The sequence below is a fragment of the Pocillopora verrucosa genome, chromosome 3, assembly GCF_036669915.1.
Source record: "Pocillopora verrucosa isolate sample1 chromosome 3, ASM3666991v2, whole genome shotgun sequence".
In the NCBI taxonomy this organism is placed as follows: domain Eukaryota; kingdom Metazoa; phylum Cnidaria; class Anthozoa; order Scleractinia; family Pocilloporidae; genus Pocillopora; species Pocillopora verrucosa.
In genome coordinates, this window is record NC_089314.1 from 6270984 (window position 1) to 6290963 (window position 19980).

General features: G+C 38.5%; 1 protein-coding gene and 1 long non-coding RNA gene across 2 annotated transcripts; one reads left to right on the forward strand and one right to left on the reverse strand.

Annotated features, from left to right (window-relative positions):
- Nucleotides 1-11592: 11592 nt before the first annotated feature.
- Nucleotides 11593-14200, reverse strand: LOC136279787 (uncharacterized). The gene is made up of 2 exons (XR_010716998.1): nucleotides 13431-14200; nucleotides 11593-12055 (listed from the first exon to the last, which is right to left on the reverse strand). It is a non-coding gene; the product is annotated as an uncharacterized lncRNA (long non-coding RNA).
- A 2426-nt stretch (nucleotides 14201-16626) lies between these two features.
- On the forward strand, nucleotides 16627-19943 carry LOC131790698 (calcium-responsive transcription factor-like). The gene is made up of 4 exons (XM_066164256.1): nucleotides 16627-16921; nucleotides 17358-17480; nucleotides 17732-17884; nucleotides 18565-19943. The coding sequence occupies exons 1-4, from the start codon at nucleotides 16787-16789 to the stop codon at nucleotides 18976-18978; spliced, it is 825 nt and encodes a 274-aa protein (XP_066020353.1). The 5' UTR covers nucleotides 16627-16786; the 3' UTR covers nucleotides 18979-19943.
- Nucleotides 19944-19980: the final 37 nt, after the last annotated feature.

Below are 19980 nucleotides of genomic sequence, written 5' to 3' on the forward strand. Positions count from 1 at the left end.
CGTCTGGGTTTAGTAAGTCTTTTTATTATTAATTTTGTTTTCCTTTGCGCTCTTTGAAATTTGTTGCGCTATCGAACTGAACCACACAAGAGAAACGAGGTCGATGTGGTTTTAAGAGGAAAAATAACTCAGTGTTCAAAAAATGTCCAACATTCTTTAGACAAATCGGGAACGAAGCAGGAAGTAAACCATTTCTCTCTTTGCCAGCTTTTCTCTAAAACAGCCGAGGGTCGACAACTAAAGATAAATACTCGTAGAAGACTTAATGCCGTTTATTGAATTATCATGAACACGACCATCATTATTGCTATTATATCATTGTTGCAGGATTGTTATTATCGTTATCGTCATTATCATTTTTTTATGCGTGACTGGAAACGTATTCGACTAAATACTAATAAGGTTGTTTGGATGATTTACATTTGATTCGTTTTTTTTCTCGAGAAATGTAAAATTCCTTTCGGAGATTTTGAAAATGGCAACGAACCATCATTTGCCAAATCAATCATCCCGAAAGTATGAAACAGGTAATTATTTCGTGAGACTTGCTACGCACATCTTACACTTACCGGTCTTTTGGATGAGACACAGCGCATGAAGCGTGTACAAATTTCATTTTAACAATAATAACATCCACTGACTCCTACAAAAATTTGACATTTAGCGTTGATTACAGGGAGGGGGGGGGGGTGTGAGGGAAAGATCCCTATTGATAGAGAAATCGTTATCTTTGGAAACTTTGTGATGAACGTTTGCGTAAAGGAAGATGTTTAACATCTCGTCACGAGCGTGGGAACTAGAACAGAATGCCAGAAAGACTGCAATGTGAGTTTCAGATATAAAGACATGTCTGACGTGAGGTGCCTATGGTCTCTAATGCCCAACCTGACATTCTCACAGGTATTTGAAGACACGCGTTTTGGCCTTTTCCTCCTCAATTATTCTGTTGAATTATTTCTTTCGGGAAGCAGGCCTGTTTCACGATACGCGAACTTCCGGTGTTCGTCATAGTTTCCGGTTTGTATAAACTGTCAGTCAAATAAACGTGGTTTAGTTTTCTTCAAAATGGCGTGTTCCCTGTGAAACACAAACATGGTGTCAGAGTAAAAAGCGCAAGGAAAAAACGGTCTTCGCAACTGTAAAAGTCGTCGTAACTCATCACAAATAGCCGTTAAAACGTAGGTCTAAGAAGACGGAAGCACTTTGGCAACAGAGTTACAAAAAAAAAAAAAAAAAACAAGACGAAATACGAAGAAGACATGCCTCCACCCGACGAAAGTTCGTCAGGACAACAAGCGCCGAGCGCTCCGAGCGCTCCAGTTTTGAATTTTACTTCGAACTTTCCAGTTCCAAGCCCAATGAAACTATCCGGCGACAGAGTCACAAATTGGGAGTTCTTTCGACAGCAATGGCAAGACTACGAGCTTGGCACCGGTCTCGAACATCGTCCAGAACCAGTTCGTTTAGCAACCCTTCGCTCAGTCATGGGGAAAGACTGTCTTGAGATATTTTTAAACCTAGAGTTGACTCCGGAAGAAAGGGCAAGCGTGACCTCCAGTTTAAAAGCTTTGGAAGCATATTTCAAGCCAAAAACAAATGTGGTCTACGAGAGATTTATGTTTAATTCAGCTACACAAAGTTCCGAAGAGGGAATAGACGAATTTGTAAATCGATTGAGAAAGATGGCTTCGTCGTGTAAATATGGCGCACTCACAGATGAGATGATACGAGACAGAATCGTAATAGGCGTCCGAGATAAAGCTTCAAAACTACGGCTACTCAAAGAAGATGAACTGGACCTGAACAAAGCACTCAGTATTTGCAGGTCTAATGAAGCGGCTTCCAAACAGCTCAAGTTTATGAAACTGGAGGAAATCCAAACAGATGAGCAAGTCAACACCGTGGACAGTCAAGCGAAACGACTCGACAAGCGGCATAAACAAAAGAAAGACGCAAAATATGGAAAGAATGGAAAGGCTACAAAGGGCGCGAAGAAGAATTGCAACAGATGCGGGGCAACAAAGCAACATAGGAAAGAAGAATGCAAAGCATATGGTCAAACCTGTCACCTGTGCTCGAAGCCGAATCATTTCGCATCTGTTTGTCGCTTTAGAAACAAACCAGCAGGCGGAAAGACAGTATCCAGAGGACACAAAAGCGTGAAGCAAGTCACCGAAGAAACGGATACGTCCAATGACTCCGATGATGATTTGACCGATGATGAAGATCCACTCTTTAAAATTGAAGAAGTCTCCAGCGTGAAGACGGCAGGCAAGCAACTCAACGCCAAGATAATCTTTTCAGACACAGAAGAGTTATACAACACCGAATTGGAATGCCAGCTAGACACCGGCGCCACGTGCAACGTGATGAGCCTGCGCGACCTGGCCATCATAAGCCAAACAGGAGATCCACCACTGAGAAGTAGTAAAGTGAAGCTCAAGTTGTTTGACGGTTCTCTCATGAAGCCTTCTGGTGTAGCCACCTTAAAGATACATCGAGACAATAAGACCCAAGAGTTGGACTTTCAGATTGTTGATACTGTAAACAAGCCTCTTCTATCCGCGGAAACATGTGTGAAGCTGGGACTGTTGAAGCTTTCCTTAACAGGTACAGCGCAAGTAAACAGTATGGGTACAGAGCCAGTAAAGTCTAGTGTCCCACTAACCAGAGAGAAAATTCTAGCGGACTACAAAGATGTGTTCGAAGGACTTGGTCACTTAGGAGAGTCCAGTACCTTTGTTATCGACCCAAACCATCCCCCAGTGCAGCACGCGCCCAGGCGGATACCTGTAACTCTACAAAAAGAAGTCAAGGAGAAGATCGCAGAGTTGGAGAAGAAAGGCATTATTCAAAAGGTTACCGACCCCACAGATTGGATCAGCAGTATGGTCATAGTGTCCAAGCCAGGAAAGATAAGAATTTGTCTCGACCCTCGAGATTTGATCAAGGCAATCCAGAGACCTAAGTACCAGATGCCAACATTAGAAGAGATACTCCCAAAACTCAGCAAAGCGAAAATATTTACCACACTAGATGCGAAAGATGGGTTCTATCAGATCGGATTAGATGAAGAGAGCAGTAAGAAAACAACTTTCTGGACTCCCTTTGGCAGATACAGATATCTAAGAATGCCATTTGGTATTAGCGTGGCTCCCGAGGAGTTTGAGTGCAAGTTACACGAAAAGCTTACCGGATTAGAAGGCGTCGAAATTCTTCGAGATGATCTACTAGTAGTCGGATATGGAGATACCCAGGAAGAAGCTGATGCCAACCACGATGAAAACCTCAGAAAACTCCTAGACAGAGCCAGAGAAGTCAGACTCAAGCTGAACAGCAAGAAGATGAACTTGAGGAAACCCCAAGTTAAGTTCATGGGCCATGTTATTAGCAAAGATGGTCTCAAACCAGATCCAGACAAAGTCAACGCAGTGGAAAACATGCCCAAGCCAACATGTAAGAAAGAGACTCTTAGTCTACTGGGTTTCATGAACTATCTGGCCAAATTCTTACCAAGACTATCTGAAGTAGCACAGCCGTTGAGAAATCTGACCCTGACCAACGCCCAGTTTATGTGGTCTGAGCAACACGACAAGGCGTTCGATGAAGTGAAGAAGTTGGTAGCAAACCATCCAGTACTCAAGTATTACGACATCAATGACGAGGTTACTATTCAGTGCGATGCCAGCGAGCGAGGCCTTGGTGCGACACTCCTCCAGAACGGACAACCAGTTGCCTTCGCATCGCGAACACTGTCTGCAGTTGAACAATGGTACGCACAAATAGAGAAAGAATGTCTGGCCATTGTGTTCGGTTGCCAAAAGTTCTCACAGTACATCACAAGACGAGACAAAGTCACCGTCGAATCAGATCATAAGCCGTTGCAGTCAATATTCAAGAAATCGCTTCTATGTGCGCCAAGCCGTCTCCAAAGAATGATGCTTCGGCTACAGAGATACAACCTCGAAGTGGTCTATAAACCAGGAACGCAGATGTTTGTGGCCGATCACCTGTCCAGAGCTTTCCTGAAAGATACAGGCCCAGAGGATGAAGAGTTTCAAGTTTTCGCTCTGGAGCTGGAAGCGATGAACCCGTTTGATACCATCAAGATAAGTAGTGAGAGACTGCCCCAACTTCAAAAGGCCACTGAACAAGACCCGGTCATGCAAACTCTCAAAACTACCATTCTGATTGGTTGGCCAGAGAGGAGAGAAGAAGTACCAGTCCAGATTAGAGAATTTTGGAATTACAGAGAAGAACTGACACTTCACAACGGCATCATTTTCAAGAATCAGCGAGTCATCATTCCAAAAGCTTTAAGGCCAGAACTGACCGCAAGAGCTCATTCCAGTCACCAAGGAATTGAAGCCTGTCTACGAAGAGCAAAAGATGTAGTTTTCTGGCCCTCCATGACCAAAGACATCAAAGAAGCTGTTGATAAATGTGAGATATGCGCAGCATTCCAAGCGAAGAACGTCAAGCAGCCAATGCAGACACATGAAATACCTGATCGTCCATGGAGTAGAGTTTCGTCAGACCTGTTCACTCTGAACGGCAAGGAGTACATTGTGCTTGCAGACAGCTACTCAGATTTCATAGAAGTTGGCGAGTTAAAAGGCACAACTGCGAGCTACATCATAGAGTTCCTCAAAGGTCAATTCAGTCGCCATGGCATACCTGATGTATTTGTTACCGACAATGGACCGCAGTACTGCTGCCGAGAGTTCACAGAGTTTTCCAGAGAATGGGAGTTTAAACACGTGACGTCATCACCTAAACATGCCAGATCCAATGGCAAGGCCGAATCCGCAGTCAAAGTGGCCAAGAAGATTTTCAAGAAAGCTCACAGGGACAACAAAGACCCATGGCTTGCGTTATTGGATCAACGGAACACACCAACACAAGGTGTGAACTCTAGCCCTGTACAGAGATTGATGTCCCGAAGAACACGTACATTGCTACCGGTATCAGCAAATCTTCTGTACCCCAGAGTAGAAGAAGGAGTCAAAGAGAAGTTGAAGGCCAAGAGGCAGACAGCTAAAGGCTATTACGATAGAAGTGCCAAGGTGCTACCAGAGCTTGAAATAGGCCAAGAAGTTAGAGTAGCTGGTCAGCGAAACAAAGTCTGGGAAGCCGGCACCTGTGTCCAGAAGCTATCAGATCGCTCATACCTTGTTGAAGTCAATGGAAACACACTACGTCGAAACAGACAGGCATTGAGGCCCAAGAAAGACACCCAAATGAATGGTGAGACTATTATTGCTGAAACAAAACCACCCTCATCTGTACCTGCAGAGACAGAAGGACAAACAGCATTAAGGAGTACCAATCACAGTGATGTGACTACACCAGTTAAAGTCAGCGATACCCCGCAGCAGAATCATAGTGTGCCACTGAAATCAACCCGTACCAGAATTGTGAAGACACCTGTGAGATTCAAGGACTATGTCTGAGCGTCTAAACCAGTTATGGACACTGAACAGGAGACACTGAACATTGAGACACTTTGTTGTTGTTGTTTATTTGCTTTTATTTTTACTAGCATGAAACTGTTACATGTACAAGCAGATATTTTTTTTTTGTTAAGTGCATTTTGGACACTTGTCATGATTAGGTCATTATTGTTATTTTGTTTTTTTTAAAAAAAAAAAAAAAAAAAAAAAAAAAAGGGAAGATGTTTCACGATACGCGAACTTCCGGTGTTCGTCATAGTTTCCGGTTTGTATAAACTGTCAGTCAAATAAACGTGGTTTAGTTTTCTTCAAAATGGCGTGTTCCCTGTGAAACACAAACAGGCCCGTGCACCTACTTAATATCTGCACCCTGTGGAAAGATCGAAGACTGGACTAATGAATTCGGCACTTTTTATTGGGTCTTTATGCACATGGCCAGTGAGCCTCCCAACATTTCTGCCACCTTTCATTGTTCAACTTTTATGTTTGTACGGCACAGAGTGACATTGGGTCCTTTCACTTTAATTCTTGTCATGGGTAGAAGACTTGCGTCATGCTTTCAGAGTCAGTTGTCTTTTTCAAATTTCTCATCATTTACTAGAAATAAAAAGACTGAAAGGAGATTGCATGGACTTTGTGAAAATATACTTTATTTACTACTAATACAAAATAATAAGCTCTCAGAAAAAAGGTTAAATATATAATACAAGCTGAAATTTTGCTCATTCCTCATATTTTTCATAACCCTACAGAAATAGCAAAAATACTACTACTGTCTAATATCCACCTATCAGGTCCACCTATGTCATATGTTGTTCAACAATCCAATAAGATGTAAACATTCTACTGCTGCACATGTGTTTGAAAATATAATGAGGGCTTTTTTTTCACTTCTAAATCTTGATGATTTAAAATTTTAGTACTATCATCTGTTGAAATGACAATACAAAATTTCACTCTATTCTATGTCTGTGGAAGTGTAATATTTGTACCTTTCCTTTGAAGTTACTGAATGACTATTGTTATAGAAATCTCTGACTTTTGCCAGACACATGACACTGATTTATGCAACAATATTAAATGTTTGCTGTTATTTCTTCCCTCGAAAATTTTACTATTTAGGTATCAGATAATCTTACACTGAAGATCATTGCATCTTATTATGAAAAATTTGCCCCTGATTGCTTTGTCAACTTGAATGTAGGAGTGCAATCCACAGTAGATGATCTATTGATCATCGATGATGAAAAGACAGAATTAAAGTATTTAAAAAACAGACAAAATGCATGATTTCTCAAACATGTTTGGGTTAATGAGAGCAAAAGAGAAAATTGATTAAAGTATGGCTGCAAGATGTCTGGTATTTTTTTTACTTTGTTCTGTTTTTGTTTGGTTTGTAATAATAGACATGAAAAATAAATATGGCCGTCTGATTAGCTGAAAACTAGTGGTAACACTAGTACAAAGTTGTAAGCCAAGTGCAAATTACAAAAAGTGCATGTGTGCTGCCAAAATTTTTTCAGTCTCAACTATCTGTGATGAGTTTTTCACAAAATTATTAACAGGTAACAAGATTTTTCATGCAGTTTTGTGTAAATAAGCACTTGTAAATTTTTCAATTTTTTGTGCAATTTTGTTGTTTTTGAAAAATGTACTTGTGCTTACTTACACCAAATTGCACTCGTGATCATATTATTACCTATACTTATTTTCATTTCATTAGTCTACCTATTTCATCCCTGTCCCTCCATGATTGTCAGTAACATATACTATTAGATATAAAAGCTCATACTTTATTTATAAGTCCCATGGTTTCTTGGGGCTCCTTTCCCATTTTCCCTCCATGATTGTCAATAACTTATACTATTAGATATAAGAGAAATCGTTATCTTTGGAAACTTTGTAGTGAACGTTTGTGTAAAGGAAGATGTTTATCATCTTGTCACGAGCGTGGGAACTAGAACAGAATGCCAGAAAGACTGCAATGTGAGTTTCAGATGTAAAGGCATGTCTGACGTGAGGTGCCTATGGTCTCTAATGCCCAACCTGACATTCTCACAGGTATTTGAAGACACGTGTGTTGGCCTTTTCCTCTTCAATTATTGTGTTGAATTATTTCTTTAAGGAAGCAGGCCCATGCACCTACTTAGTATCTGCACCCTGTGGAAAGATCAAAGACTGGACTAATGAATTCAGCACTATTTAATGGATCTTTATGCACATGCCCAGTGAGCCTCTCGACATTTCTGCCACCTTTCATTGTTCAACTTTTATGTTTGTGCAGCACAGAGTGGCATTGGGTCCTTTCACTTTAATTCTTGTCATGGGTAGAAGACTTGTGTCATGTTTTCAGAGTTAGATTGTCTTTTCCAAATTTCTCATTATGTATTTACTAGGAAAAAAAAAGACTGAAAAGAGATTGCATGGACTTTGTGAAAATATGCTTTATTTACTACTAATACAAAATAATAAGCTCGCGGGAAAAAAAGGTTAAATATATAATACAAGCTGAATCTTGCTCATTCCCCATATTTTTCATCACCCTACAGTTCTTGCAAAAATAGTACCACTATCTATTATCCAGCTATATCTAAGGTCCACCTATGTCATATGTTGTTCATCAATACAATAAGATGTAAACATTCTACAGCTGCACATGTTTGTAAATTTAATGAGGGCTTTTTTTTCACTTCTAAATCTTGATGATTTAAAATTTTAGTACTAACATCTGTTGAAATAACAGTACAAAATTTAACTCTGTTCTGTCTCTGTTTAAGTATAATTCTTGTACCTTTCCTTTGAAGTTATGGTATGTCTACGTTACAGAAATCTCTTACTTTTGCCAGATACATGACACTGCTTTGTGCAACAATATTAAGATCTGCATTTACAATTCAAAATTCAAACATATTACAGGTTTAATAGTCTGACAATAAGAGCCCAAAAAACAAACTCTTATATCTCAAACAAGATACTAAAACAATACTACAGGTAACCAGGAAATTGGTTTTTATGCTAGATCATGAAAGAATCCTAGGTCTGCAGTCAGAATTACTAAAAAATATGTCTAAAAAACCTCATAATTTCATAAGATACACTAACTACAAATTTAAATTCACATTCAAAATGTGAGCAATACTTTTAATCTAATCATAAAGTTGTATCTCCTTGTAATGTGTTTTGAAGATTCCAAAATTACAAACAGAAGAGTCAAGTTTAACAGTGCTGTTAGTGGCATGCTTTAACAATTCTTACAAGGACCATGTATTCTTCTACAATTTTTTTGCATTGCAAAAAATGTGTTAAGTCTAGGCCAGGTATTATCAGTGTAGGGTTTTATTACACTGCAGTGCAAAAGTACATCTTTGTAAAATTAACTGGAGCTTGAATATTTCCTGCCAATATTCCCTTTTTACTTCACTGCTTTCTCTTATAATTTGCGATGTAAATTTCCACACTTTTCAGCAAGAACTCAAACAGAAACCTTTTCATTTTCCCTTTGAAGATTTGAGTTATTGGGAGTCAAATGTACTTCATTGTTGAGAAATGATCATCACTCCACAATTATGACTTTTAATAACAAAGATAAAACTGCTTCCAATCACACATTGTCTACTTATGTCATAACATGCTTAGACTTGAAAAAATGCATGTTCAAGGTAAATTTGCTTTTTCAAGTGACCATCTTCAAGCACTTATGTGACTGCAGATTTCTGTTCACAAGAATCATGCACATAGTTATTACTACCTTGCAGTAATCCAGTAAAACATTTTGGCAAATAAAAGGTCTTGTGCAGTTCACCTCATTCGGTTTAGTTTTGGCATCTCAGCAATAATTTGATACTTAACAGGATTCAAGTGTTACGTGAAAATTTGGTGCCACAGGCATTTTCAAGTTTGGATGTGTATAGTTTGGTCTTACTGAAAAAATGTTTTCTTGATTGAAATACCTTTCCAAGGGAAAGTAAATTAGCCTTGCCATATTAGCCCTGAACAGGACATGCCTGACTTGTTTGTACAAGGTAAAGAAAAATTCTACCCTGATGACGAAGACGACGAAGATGATATATACCATTATCCAAACAAATAATTATTTTTACCTTAAATTCAATACACAGTCACCTACATAATAAAGCATGCTATTAGATGGATTGGGCCTAATTAAATGATTATAGAATGGATTTCTCAATGATGAGAACATCAGAGCCGATGCAAATCGAAAACATATCTTCAACACTCGATAATAGAGCTTTTATCTTGTTTGTACTCTTACTTTCTTATCTTGTCAATTTCTCAGCTTGTTTCTTCGTTAAGTTCAAAAAAACAATCCTCACCTACACTGGTAATGAACTTGAAAATAAAAGGATGAATTGTGAAATAAGCAGGCTTCAGAGCAATTCACACGGAAACTGCTGCCGACATGTTCATTTTATGGCACCTCATAATTAATAGCTCGACAGAAAATCCGACGCTGCCTACCACTGCGTTGAGTTAAAGAGTATTTTCCCGTTTCAAGCGATTTCTTTGACTCGTAGATCTCGAGATATCGACTTTTTTTCAGAACTGATTTTTACAAATGGTATCATTCTCAGTGAAACATCGAAAACAAGAAGTGTGAAAATTTATTGATTGCGCGCTAAAAGATATCATGTCAACAAAACACAATGGAGGAACTTTGTGTGAGTTGACGATGTTCTTTTATTTTTGGGTGCGGGCTATCTGCTAGTGCGGGTGATCTGCTGAAATTTTTTCTTGTTACTGTGTAATCTGCCGCGTGGGTAAATGGCCGGAAATTACGGTATTAATACAATGACAATGTCGGAAATACCAGAAATGCTTTTGCTTTTAGCGTGGCAACCATGTAAAAAAATAGGTACCCAATGGGTACTTGTGTCTGCTGTAGTGGAATGGAATCTGCTGTAGGCGCCTATTTTTTTGAATACTGTTAAACTGGCTAGAAACATCTCCCGAAAGGCAGTGCTATGGAATGCTCAAGGCATCACAAAGATGGGGAACTGAAGTGGTGAATGTCCAATGCTCCAGTTGGAGGTAAGGGATCATCAATATCAATCATCAATATCATGATGGTGATTACATCTTCATCACTGTTTAAATAACTTTTATTGTGTTATGGTACTGCAAAGAATCTAACATTAAAGTGAACGTTTCTTTTATTTTGTAGCAGAATATTTAAATCAAAGAATTGAAATACAACAGCCAATAGTTTTTAACAAAATTGAATAGTATCAGAAGTCTTTGTAACACAAGACAACTGTAATGCAAAGCAGTAGCAGTTTTGCAGAGCAAGAAAAAGTCTCTGGTTGTAATAATTCCTAAGAAATCATTATGTTTTTCATTTAATGGTAATATGCAATCAATTTGGAACAAAACATAGGTAAAACAAAGTTAGTATATTTACATTGTTGTGTTCAAGTAACCAATAGGTGAATATACTTTTAAAAGTATTTTGAAGTGTTTGTCTTTTAATTGAAATGAAATGTATCAGAAATGTAATGCAACAGAAATATTATCCCAAAAAAAGCAGCACGTGTACTTGTAAATAATGTTTATCAGTCAGAGAAACAATCATTTCACTTAAAACCAGTGTCTACAAAATGTTTGTTGCAAACTGTAACAAAACAGGTATTATTAACGTTTGGTATTCAGTAGTAATTTCCACTGATGTGTGACAGGAAATTGTTCATTTTATTCAGATTTGCACTGACTCCACTATTTTTGTTTGTTGTTGAATGTTATGCTGGTTATAGTTGGTAACTCTAGAAGAAAGGTAGTTATGGTTTCTTCAGTGATCGGAAGAGTGCTCTTTCCTTGTGACGCTAGCATATCATGCAGGATGTCGTTGAACAGGGTCACTGTGATCTTCGATTCTTTAATTTGTACCAGTAGTTGTCCATAACATTGTTGAATGGTGGACTTCATATTCTGCTTGAGCCCACAAGTTGAACAGGTTAGTATGGGAGACATCTCTATTACCAGCTTTTTGTTACAGTTGCAGCAGGCTTGATATGCCGTGACACTTCGCACTCCAAGTATTTCTGCTGCTGCTGTTGTATTGGTAAAGTTCTGAGGTAGCTCAGCAGGATTAATGAGATCCACAGAATTGTTCCCAAAGTGTCACCTTAATGGCTCCATGTGGGTCCACAAGATAGGCAAACAACTTTTTTTTTTTCACCATACTCTGTCTTCACTTTTTTTGTTGATGACATCTGAATAAGTTTGGCTTTGATGGTGATACTTTGATTTGTGTTTGCAGCTGAAATTGATTGGATATTGTTGGCACTTGGCAACTCAATTCTTGAAAAAGGTATTTCTTTTGTAGGCTCTAACAGTACATTGTTATTCATCAGTACTGTGGTTGCTTCTCCTGCTCTTTCAATTCTAAAATTTCGAAGTTTTATTGGAGATTTCTTTTTGCTCATTTGATCAAAGTGTTCCTGTTTACTTCCGGAGACGCAGACTCCTCTTACTAAGCCATCGGTGGTTTGTATGGACATGTCAAAGTAAGATGTCTTGCTACTTTTTTTAGTTGGAGACACATTGTGTAAGAAACCAACAATCTCTTCTTTTTGTTCTTCCATTGACTGCAAGTGAAAAAGAACCTTTTGAGTTTGTTTCATAGCAATATAATGTATTTCAAAATTTCTAATAACATAGGGAGCACTGCATCAAAAACGACGACGACTACGACTACTACTACAAATTTTAACTATAACAACAAAATGCCAAAAAAAAAAACTTACCTAGGTGAATTATAATTTTTTATTTGTTTACTTATTCATTATAAATCAATCAACAACAGCAGGAATAACACTAAATGAAGGTTGAGGAGTGCAGTATACTGCAAACTGTTTATTAGATGATACTAATACTGAAAATCAAAGTGAACAAGAAATAGAAAAGAGCAGTGGTTCCAATAAGCAAGATGGAAATGACAGTAATGATAATGATGATCAGTGGACTGAAGATGAAGCAGAAACACCTGCTGGTGTTACTGACACCATGTTGATCAACACACATTATTTTGAAGACAGTCTGCCTCAACGTATTTTAAATGTTGCACCAGGAGAGGGAAACAAACCCTTAAGTATATTCAGAGATCAATATTCTGAAGAGTTAGCATATCCTGGTATATTCCTTGGTCAAAGTCGACCAGAAAATAAAGATAGACTAGCTAATGTTCATTATAGCGACATTTTTAAATCTGAACTAAGACGATCAGATAGGAGAGCTGCTATGTGTGTTGAAAATATATTCTTCAAAACAAAAAAGCTTCAAATGAAAATTCTCTTAAGAAAATCACAAGTTGCACTTAGGAAGTGCAAAGGAAATAGCAAATCTTCAAATGCTGGACAGTTGAAATGTGAAGGAGCAATTGAGCGCTTGATTCATCTTGATGAAGGATTCCAATTTTTGAAAGCATTGATACCTTACAACTGTATGCAAAGATCTGTTCATAGCGATGCTTAGATAGTAATTATCATAAGAATACTAGTTCTAGGTTTCTCTCCTCTGTATAAAATCGCCACAGCTTTCGCACATGTTTGTCTAGTGATAGATGTTTTCATGTGTGTAGTGAAATACATGTATCTTCTGCCAAATCCATTTCGTAAACAGGGCATATTATATCCCGCATTGGGCTTTGTAATCCCCAAGTGAGACTTAATAATTCCCTTAACGGGCTTTTCATTCCCCAAATGGAGCTCAATTGTTCCCCGAAGGGACTTTGCATTCCCCAAATGGGACTCATAAAGCTTATTTTGCGTCCTGAGCACTTGCAAAATGGCGGGGCGGTGATCGTGTTGGCGCCGAGAAAGCTTCAGTCGATTTACAAATTCAAAGCATCTTTCAAAACCTTTCACTCGGCCGGAATGAAACCCAGTGCGAATGCTGTGGCCAAATGAGAAAACACCTTTTAAGAAATCCATTACAAATATGAAAAGCGAAAAGATCACTCACCTTGCAAGCAATAATACACCCTGGCTTGACGAACGAAATCAGGACGATACGACGCAACCCAAACGTTTTTCGAAAGCACATAGTTTGACGGATTTGACTTTGTCCTTTTCTCAGATTTGATTGGTTCCGAGTCTTCCCGGAAATCGGTAGTTTGCCACGACCTCTTTCCTTTGTCCTTTCCTCGTATCCGATTGGATAGATTATTCCCCTGAGGAACGAAGTTTGCACCCGAAAGTATTACAGGCCGAAAGTATTACCCCTCCGTGCATACATCATGTATCTCATCACCAAATGGAATCCGCAGTGAAACGTCAAGAGTAAATCCGAGATCTTGTCGTATATGAAGTAGCTGGTCGCGCGTTTTACAGCTTATCTAAGTGTCTGCATGCATTATAAATGCAGCAGACACAAAAACTAAGTAATCGTGAGGGCTGTTAAACACTGTGAAATCCTGTCGCCTTTCTTTCCTTATTCCTTTTGCTTTCTCTATCTTTGATTCTGATCAGCCATCTCGATATCATGGAGGGTTAGATTTAAGCCTTCTGGTAATAACGCTTGGAAAACCTCTTCTTTACTTGGCAGAGCGCGAGCCTTCACATTCAAAGCAGGGAACACGTGATGAACTTCGTTTTCATATTTCTCGTAAACGCCAGCAAATGTTTCCCCGTAACGCTGAAGTTTTCTTTCGCCATTCTTTACACCCAGCTGTAGGGTGGGCCACATATACGAGTTTGGTACATGATTGTCAGTTTGCATAGTTTCATAAAATTTGTAAAGCTTTGAAAACTTCACTCCGATCTTTTTAAGCTGATCAGCTTCTCTTATTGATCTCTTAGCATCAGGTATTTTGATGTTTCTACGGATGCTGATCAATTCATTAAAAAATCGACCCATGTCACCTTTTACTTGATTGAAGTTCTGTCCTTCTGGATCTTCCATATCTTCCAGAACTCTTGTCAGGGGTGCATCCCTAGGTGGGTGGCTCCACATGACGAAGTCGTCTGTCTGAAAACGAATAACATTACTCTCATCTGCTGCAATGGGTAAAAGAAGCCATTCATTATTTTCCCTGTCATACTTGTACACAACATGCTCTGCAATCTGATCCACCAGGTCAGGATCTCCACTTCGACTGATAGTCTTCTCACGCCAGACGTCAGAAATATGGCGAGATAAGAGCTCGTTCTCAGGGGCAGTCAAATAAATCAACCAGGGTTTCTGTTCATCAGCAGAATAAGTGTTTCTTGTAAAGGCAGTTTTCAAGCCTTTCGAGATTAGCAATACTGTAGAAAGTTCTGTCGTTGATACTGACCAACATATCATTGAGGCCGTGTCTACTGGTTCACTTTTGAATTGTGATGTCGGCCATTCATTACTGATAAATGAGCGTGCCATTTCGATGTCTTTAAAATGCTGTTGGCGAACGCGTTCTCTGGGCGTCATCTCTAGCCGCTTCCTGCGTCCTTTACAACAAAAACAGAGCATCGTCAAGGCTTCTCTGATATTAATCATTTTGTCCGGGATTTGAATTCCATCCACCAAAACAACACGACCTCCTCCCTGAATGAAGGATTATCACAACTTCTCAAATGAGACCAAATGAAGTATTATCATTCAACATTGAGATGACCGTGAGGCCAGCGGTAGACTGGAGCTACTAAGGTAGCGTAGGAAAGCACTATATAACATCGTCCTAAACCAGATGAGCCCACGACATATCAGCGGCATCTTGTATGAGTATCCGCAGTTTACAATGTGACTTCCGCTTATTCTTGTTAAAGCGTATTTTACAGTTTACTCATGGAATAGGAAGTGCGTTTGAGCCAGTTTCTGGCAGATTTGAACAGAAAAGCGGGTCTTTTGTTGAAGTGTAATGACATTTTCATCGATGGCGCTGTTAACGAAATGTTTGGCTGGTTCGTAAGTTGTCGACCTGGTTTCGGTCGATCTGATTAATTGACAACACCCCTAGGGCAATACATATCATCGTCCCAAACCAGATGAGCCCATGACACGTCAGCGGAATCGTAGCGAGAGTCTACTATTTTTCTGCTCGTTTCCAGCGAATCAAGAGACCGTGACCTGTGTGACTGACGATAAAGCGTCGTATTCTTCAATATTTTATTGCGAAAGTATTCTTCCCATAACTTGTACAAACTAATTTCTGTCTAGATCACATATTTAAGAAAAAATCTAGCCTGTTATAAAGGCGTTAAAAGGAGGATCGACATTTAAATATGACCGGCCTAATAGTTTCGGTCGATGTTATCCTCTGACCTCGCTATCATCGACCAAAAGCAGATTCAGGTCAAAGATCATTTGCATAACATTGCACTGTAAAATCTTTCGATTGGAACAAACATACAGTTCTTTTCTGTTTGTAATAAATGATCTTTACGTTTTATTTGACCATGATCTCTTGGTTTTTGTTCAACATCTTATTTGCTACTAATAAATATATTTGCCAAGGGGTGGTCCAGTTAATATTTAACACTCATGCATTTATGTTTTGCGGCTCGCGGGTAAATATTGGCGGGAAATCTAAATGTTTGGTAGAAGAACAAACATGGCTGATAACAGTACACCTTGGGCTTCAAGATGGACCGTACAGTTTGACCCTTATTCCGGGTATGTTAACGATGAAAGCAGCGCTGACGAACTCATAAAACAGTACGAGATAGCTACGACGACACGCTTCACTGTATTTAAACAAACAGGAGGATTTTCTAATTGCCGTAGGCTGGGTAAGTAAGCTCACATGTAAAGATTTACAAAATAAACCATACTGACAGTAAAGTAAAGTGAAGTATAACTTTATTTAGACACTATAGGTATTTAAAGCCAGGGGCGTGTGAGATCGTGTTATTAACATGAAATATAGATAAATCAAAATAAAAAAAGGGATTTAACTTTTTTCCAATAATTATTGATATCTTAAGAATACATGTACACATCATTATTCTTCGGTTTACCCTGGTCAGTTAGACTTTCAAAATTAACATGTAATTAAAATTCAACTTAGCTTCAAGTGTCAATTTACTGTGAGCCTGCAGCAAGAGTTGGCAAGAAATGCTTAATTAATTAAGATCAAGCTTAAAGTGTCAAAACCCTACTCAGTGCTATTGACACACAGCTGCCAGCATCCCCATCCATTACACCAGTCCTTGGGCTACACCTGGGTGGGGCAGGCTTGATTTTCAGGCCCTCCATTTTAAGCACCCATGTGTACATATGTACGTATGTGTTTGTGTACATGTATCGTATTGCTAACTTAGCTTGGTTCCTCTTCTCACATAAAAGAAAATGCAGATAAAAATGCTAAGAACCACCGTTTACAATGGGCTGACTCACAGGAGATGACAGAATGCAGTCTAAGTTTTGATGGCATCCCATTCCAAATTGTGGGGGTCAAAGTTTTAGAATGCCAAAATGGGCCAGACAGAAATAAGGCACTCAAAAGGAAGGAGGCTCAAAAGAGACTACAAAAAGATGTAAGCATGCATAATAATTAACTAAATAAGAATGTAAACAAGATGATATTATTACTTAAGGACTCCCAAAGAGGATATCATATGTAGGGCATTACATAGTTATTGATTTACCTTCACCTATTTGCTCTTAAGCTAACAAGGTGGTAAGTCCCAACTGATTTTTCTAAGCAAGTTGGTGGGCACTCACCTCTCCCTCAGGGCTAATAGCAGGCAATAATGTTTTCTTTTTTACCACTTGCAAGTAAAAGGACATATCACATTTTATTTGTTAAAATAAGCAAAGTCGCAAAAAAGGACCACTGTGACTGCAGTTTACAAGGTAGGAATCAAGTACTATTTTAAAGGATACTTTTCATTACTTCTAAGTTTATTGATAACTTGACTATTCCCATATGACTGCTCTATCTAACAATCCAATAAATCTATTTGGTTTCAGAAGGAGAATGCTGATCACTGCTATAACAACACCAAACAGCGCTTTATAGTACAGGATACGAAGAAATGTGACTGTCCAGCAAAGATCCACCTAAGGAAAATAATCAAGTATCCTGAAAATAAGGTCAGTTTATTTTAATTATTGAATAAGGGTTCAGGGGGCACTACCATTAACATGAATGATCACTAGCCTAATAAAGGGTGCTTAATCCTAATGGGCCTTGTGTTACATGTAGGTGAAGTGGACATATGATAAGACAACCTGGACATTTCGTTGTGCAGAATTGAAACAAATTTACCTGTAATGGAAACAGAGTGAATATTTTAGAAACCAATTTTTCAAATATTATTTTAATTAAAACATTGTATCCTTAGATTTCAGAGAACACAAAGAGTAGAAGGGAGACAATGTCAAAATTTCTGAGAACATCCCTAGAGTCAGAAAAGAAGCAAACAATAGCTACAGAGGAGCGTATTTACATATTACTTCCTAAACCTACAGATCACTTATTTCACCCCATGGGGAGGGTAAGTACTTGGCCATCAATTAAATTTTTTTTGGAATCAGGAAACTGAAGTTTGGTGGGGAATTGAAGGTGACTTAACTTCACACAGATCATCAGTCTACTGTAGACTGTGCTGCTTCCACTGTCATGTCGAATATATATAAAGAATGAACAAAGATTATACATCACAACAAAAGACCAATAAAATGTACTACATGTAGAGCTTCTTTTAGCTACACTGGCACTCATTCCTCAAACTCAATGTCAAGACTATAATATCACAATTTTATCGGAGAGGGATTTCCACTGGCACTGTTTTAATGGAATGCTGTCATGGACTTTTTAAATGGATTTTCTTAAAAAATACAGTGTTCAGTACTCTGTAATTATAACATTCTGTAACTATTACTGAAAAGCCCTACCAGAGGACTGCCGATAGTAATGTTGGTATAATTTGCATTATTATTCATTCAAAATATTTCCCTGTTTCTGAAAGGTTAAAACCAGTCACATATTTCATCATAACCAGCTGCTGTTGACCAAATTTGGAAAAAATTTTCTCATATTGAACCAATGACATCAAAAGCAGCCGGCTCCAGGTTATTGAACCGTTGACCAAGAAAACCTGGGGATGAGGTTGTGTAATTTTTTAAATGAATAAATAATAAAGCAATTATTCTTTCTTTCTTGTTGTGTAATCAGACTGCTAGGCTACTTCAGCCTATTGATGAGACACTGGTTAAAAAAATTCATGAGCTTGTTGGAAGTGGTGTTAATTGTGTTTCTGAAATGCAACGGCACCTGCATCATTATGTAAAGAAGGAACTTTTCACAGGCCAACAGCCTCCAGATCTAACCAACAGACGGTTCTTCCCAACAACCATGGATGTCAGGAACCACATGTATTGTGCCACAGTGGTGTGCAGACATTCACAAATTGATCAAGAAAACCTTGACTTAAAAATCAAGAAGTGGAAAGAAGAAAGCCCAGATGATAATTTCTTTTTCAGGCCTTACTGCCTTACAAGTGATAGTGAGTCCTATCAACAACCACAGTCACTGAAGGAAGAAGACAGCACTGATGTAATTAAAATAAGTATAGGTGATCCATTTTAAAGAAGACAACATGGCTGTGTGATTCTGAGATACATGCTGGTCAGATCCTCCTAAAACGAAAATTCCCTCTTGTAGATGGTCTAAGGGACCCTGTTATTGTGGGTGCATTAGTCACTCCAGCCATTAGTGAGTTTGTACAGATCATAAACACTGGCTCACACTGGGTTTGCCTGAGCACAATAGCTACTAGTCCTGGAACTGTCAAGGTGTATGACAGCTTATATCAAAATGTAAGCGCGGTTGCCATTGATCATTCATGTCGCATGCTATTGTATACTGGTTCTACAGTCACTTTTTGTAATGAAAGAGTGCAAAAGCAAACAAATTCAAATGACTGTGGCTTGTTTGCACTGGCATTTGCTACAGATTTATGCCATGGCCTAGGCCCCACAGCGCAGTCATATGACCAAGACAAAATGCGCAAGCACTACATCAACTGCCTGGACTTGCATGATATGGTTCCTTTCCCAAGAACGTCAAGACGGGTACCATATCATGCAATCACCAAAAGAAAAGCAGTGACAATCTAAAAGTCTATATGTGGCTATGGTCTGAATGATTTGTAATTCAAAATTATGAATGAATTCAAAATTATGAAAACTATGAATTTCTCCGTCAGTTTTCTGCCTAACTCAGTTTTCTGCGTAACTTATTTTTCCTTGTTCTTGAGTTTGTGGTGCTTTAATATCATGATGAAAATTGCCTGTAAGAATTTCATGGATGATACTTATAGACCCACATTTAATCCATAGGTTATATTCTACAAGTTCAAATTGAAATACTTAACAAAATCATCTTAAAATTGTGAAATATGTACATCAATTTATTTAATACAAGTTTGAAGGCTTATCATGTGATAAACTTCTGATTAAGTACCTCTTCAGAAATTTCTGTACATATAAGTTTAACACAAATGCAATTAAAATTAATACTTATCTTTCTCGAGTATTTTGATGTCATTGTTCTTCTGCTCACTTGGCAGCTATGAGGCTTAGGTCGATG

Coding starts and splice junctions, on each gene's coding strand:
- LOC131790698 (XM_066164256.1), top strand. CDS start 16,787: ATGACAGAATGCAGTCTAAGTTTTGATGGCATCCCATTCCAAATTGTG. Junction 16,922..17,357: donor AAAAGAGACTACAAAAAGAT/GTAAGCATGCAT, acceptor ATTTGGTTTCAG/AAGGAGAATGCTGATCACTG. Junction 17,885..18,564: donor TATTTCACCCCATGGGGAGG/GTAAGTACTTGG, acceptor TTGTGTAATCAG/ACTGCTAGGCTACTTCAGCC.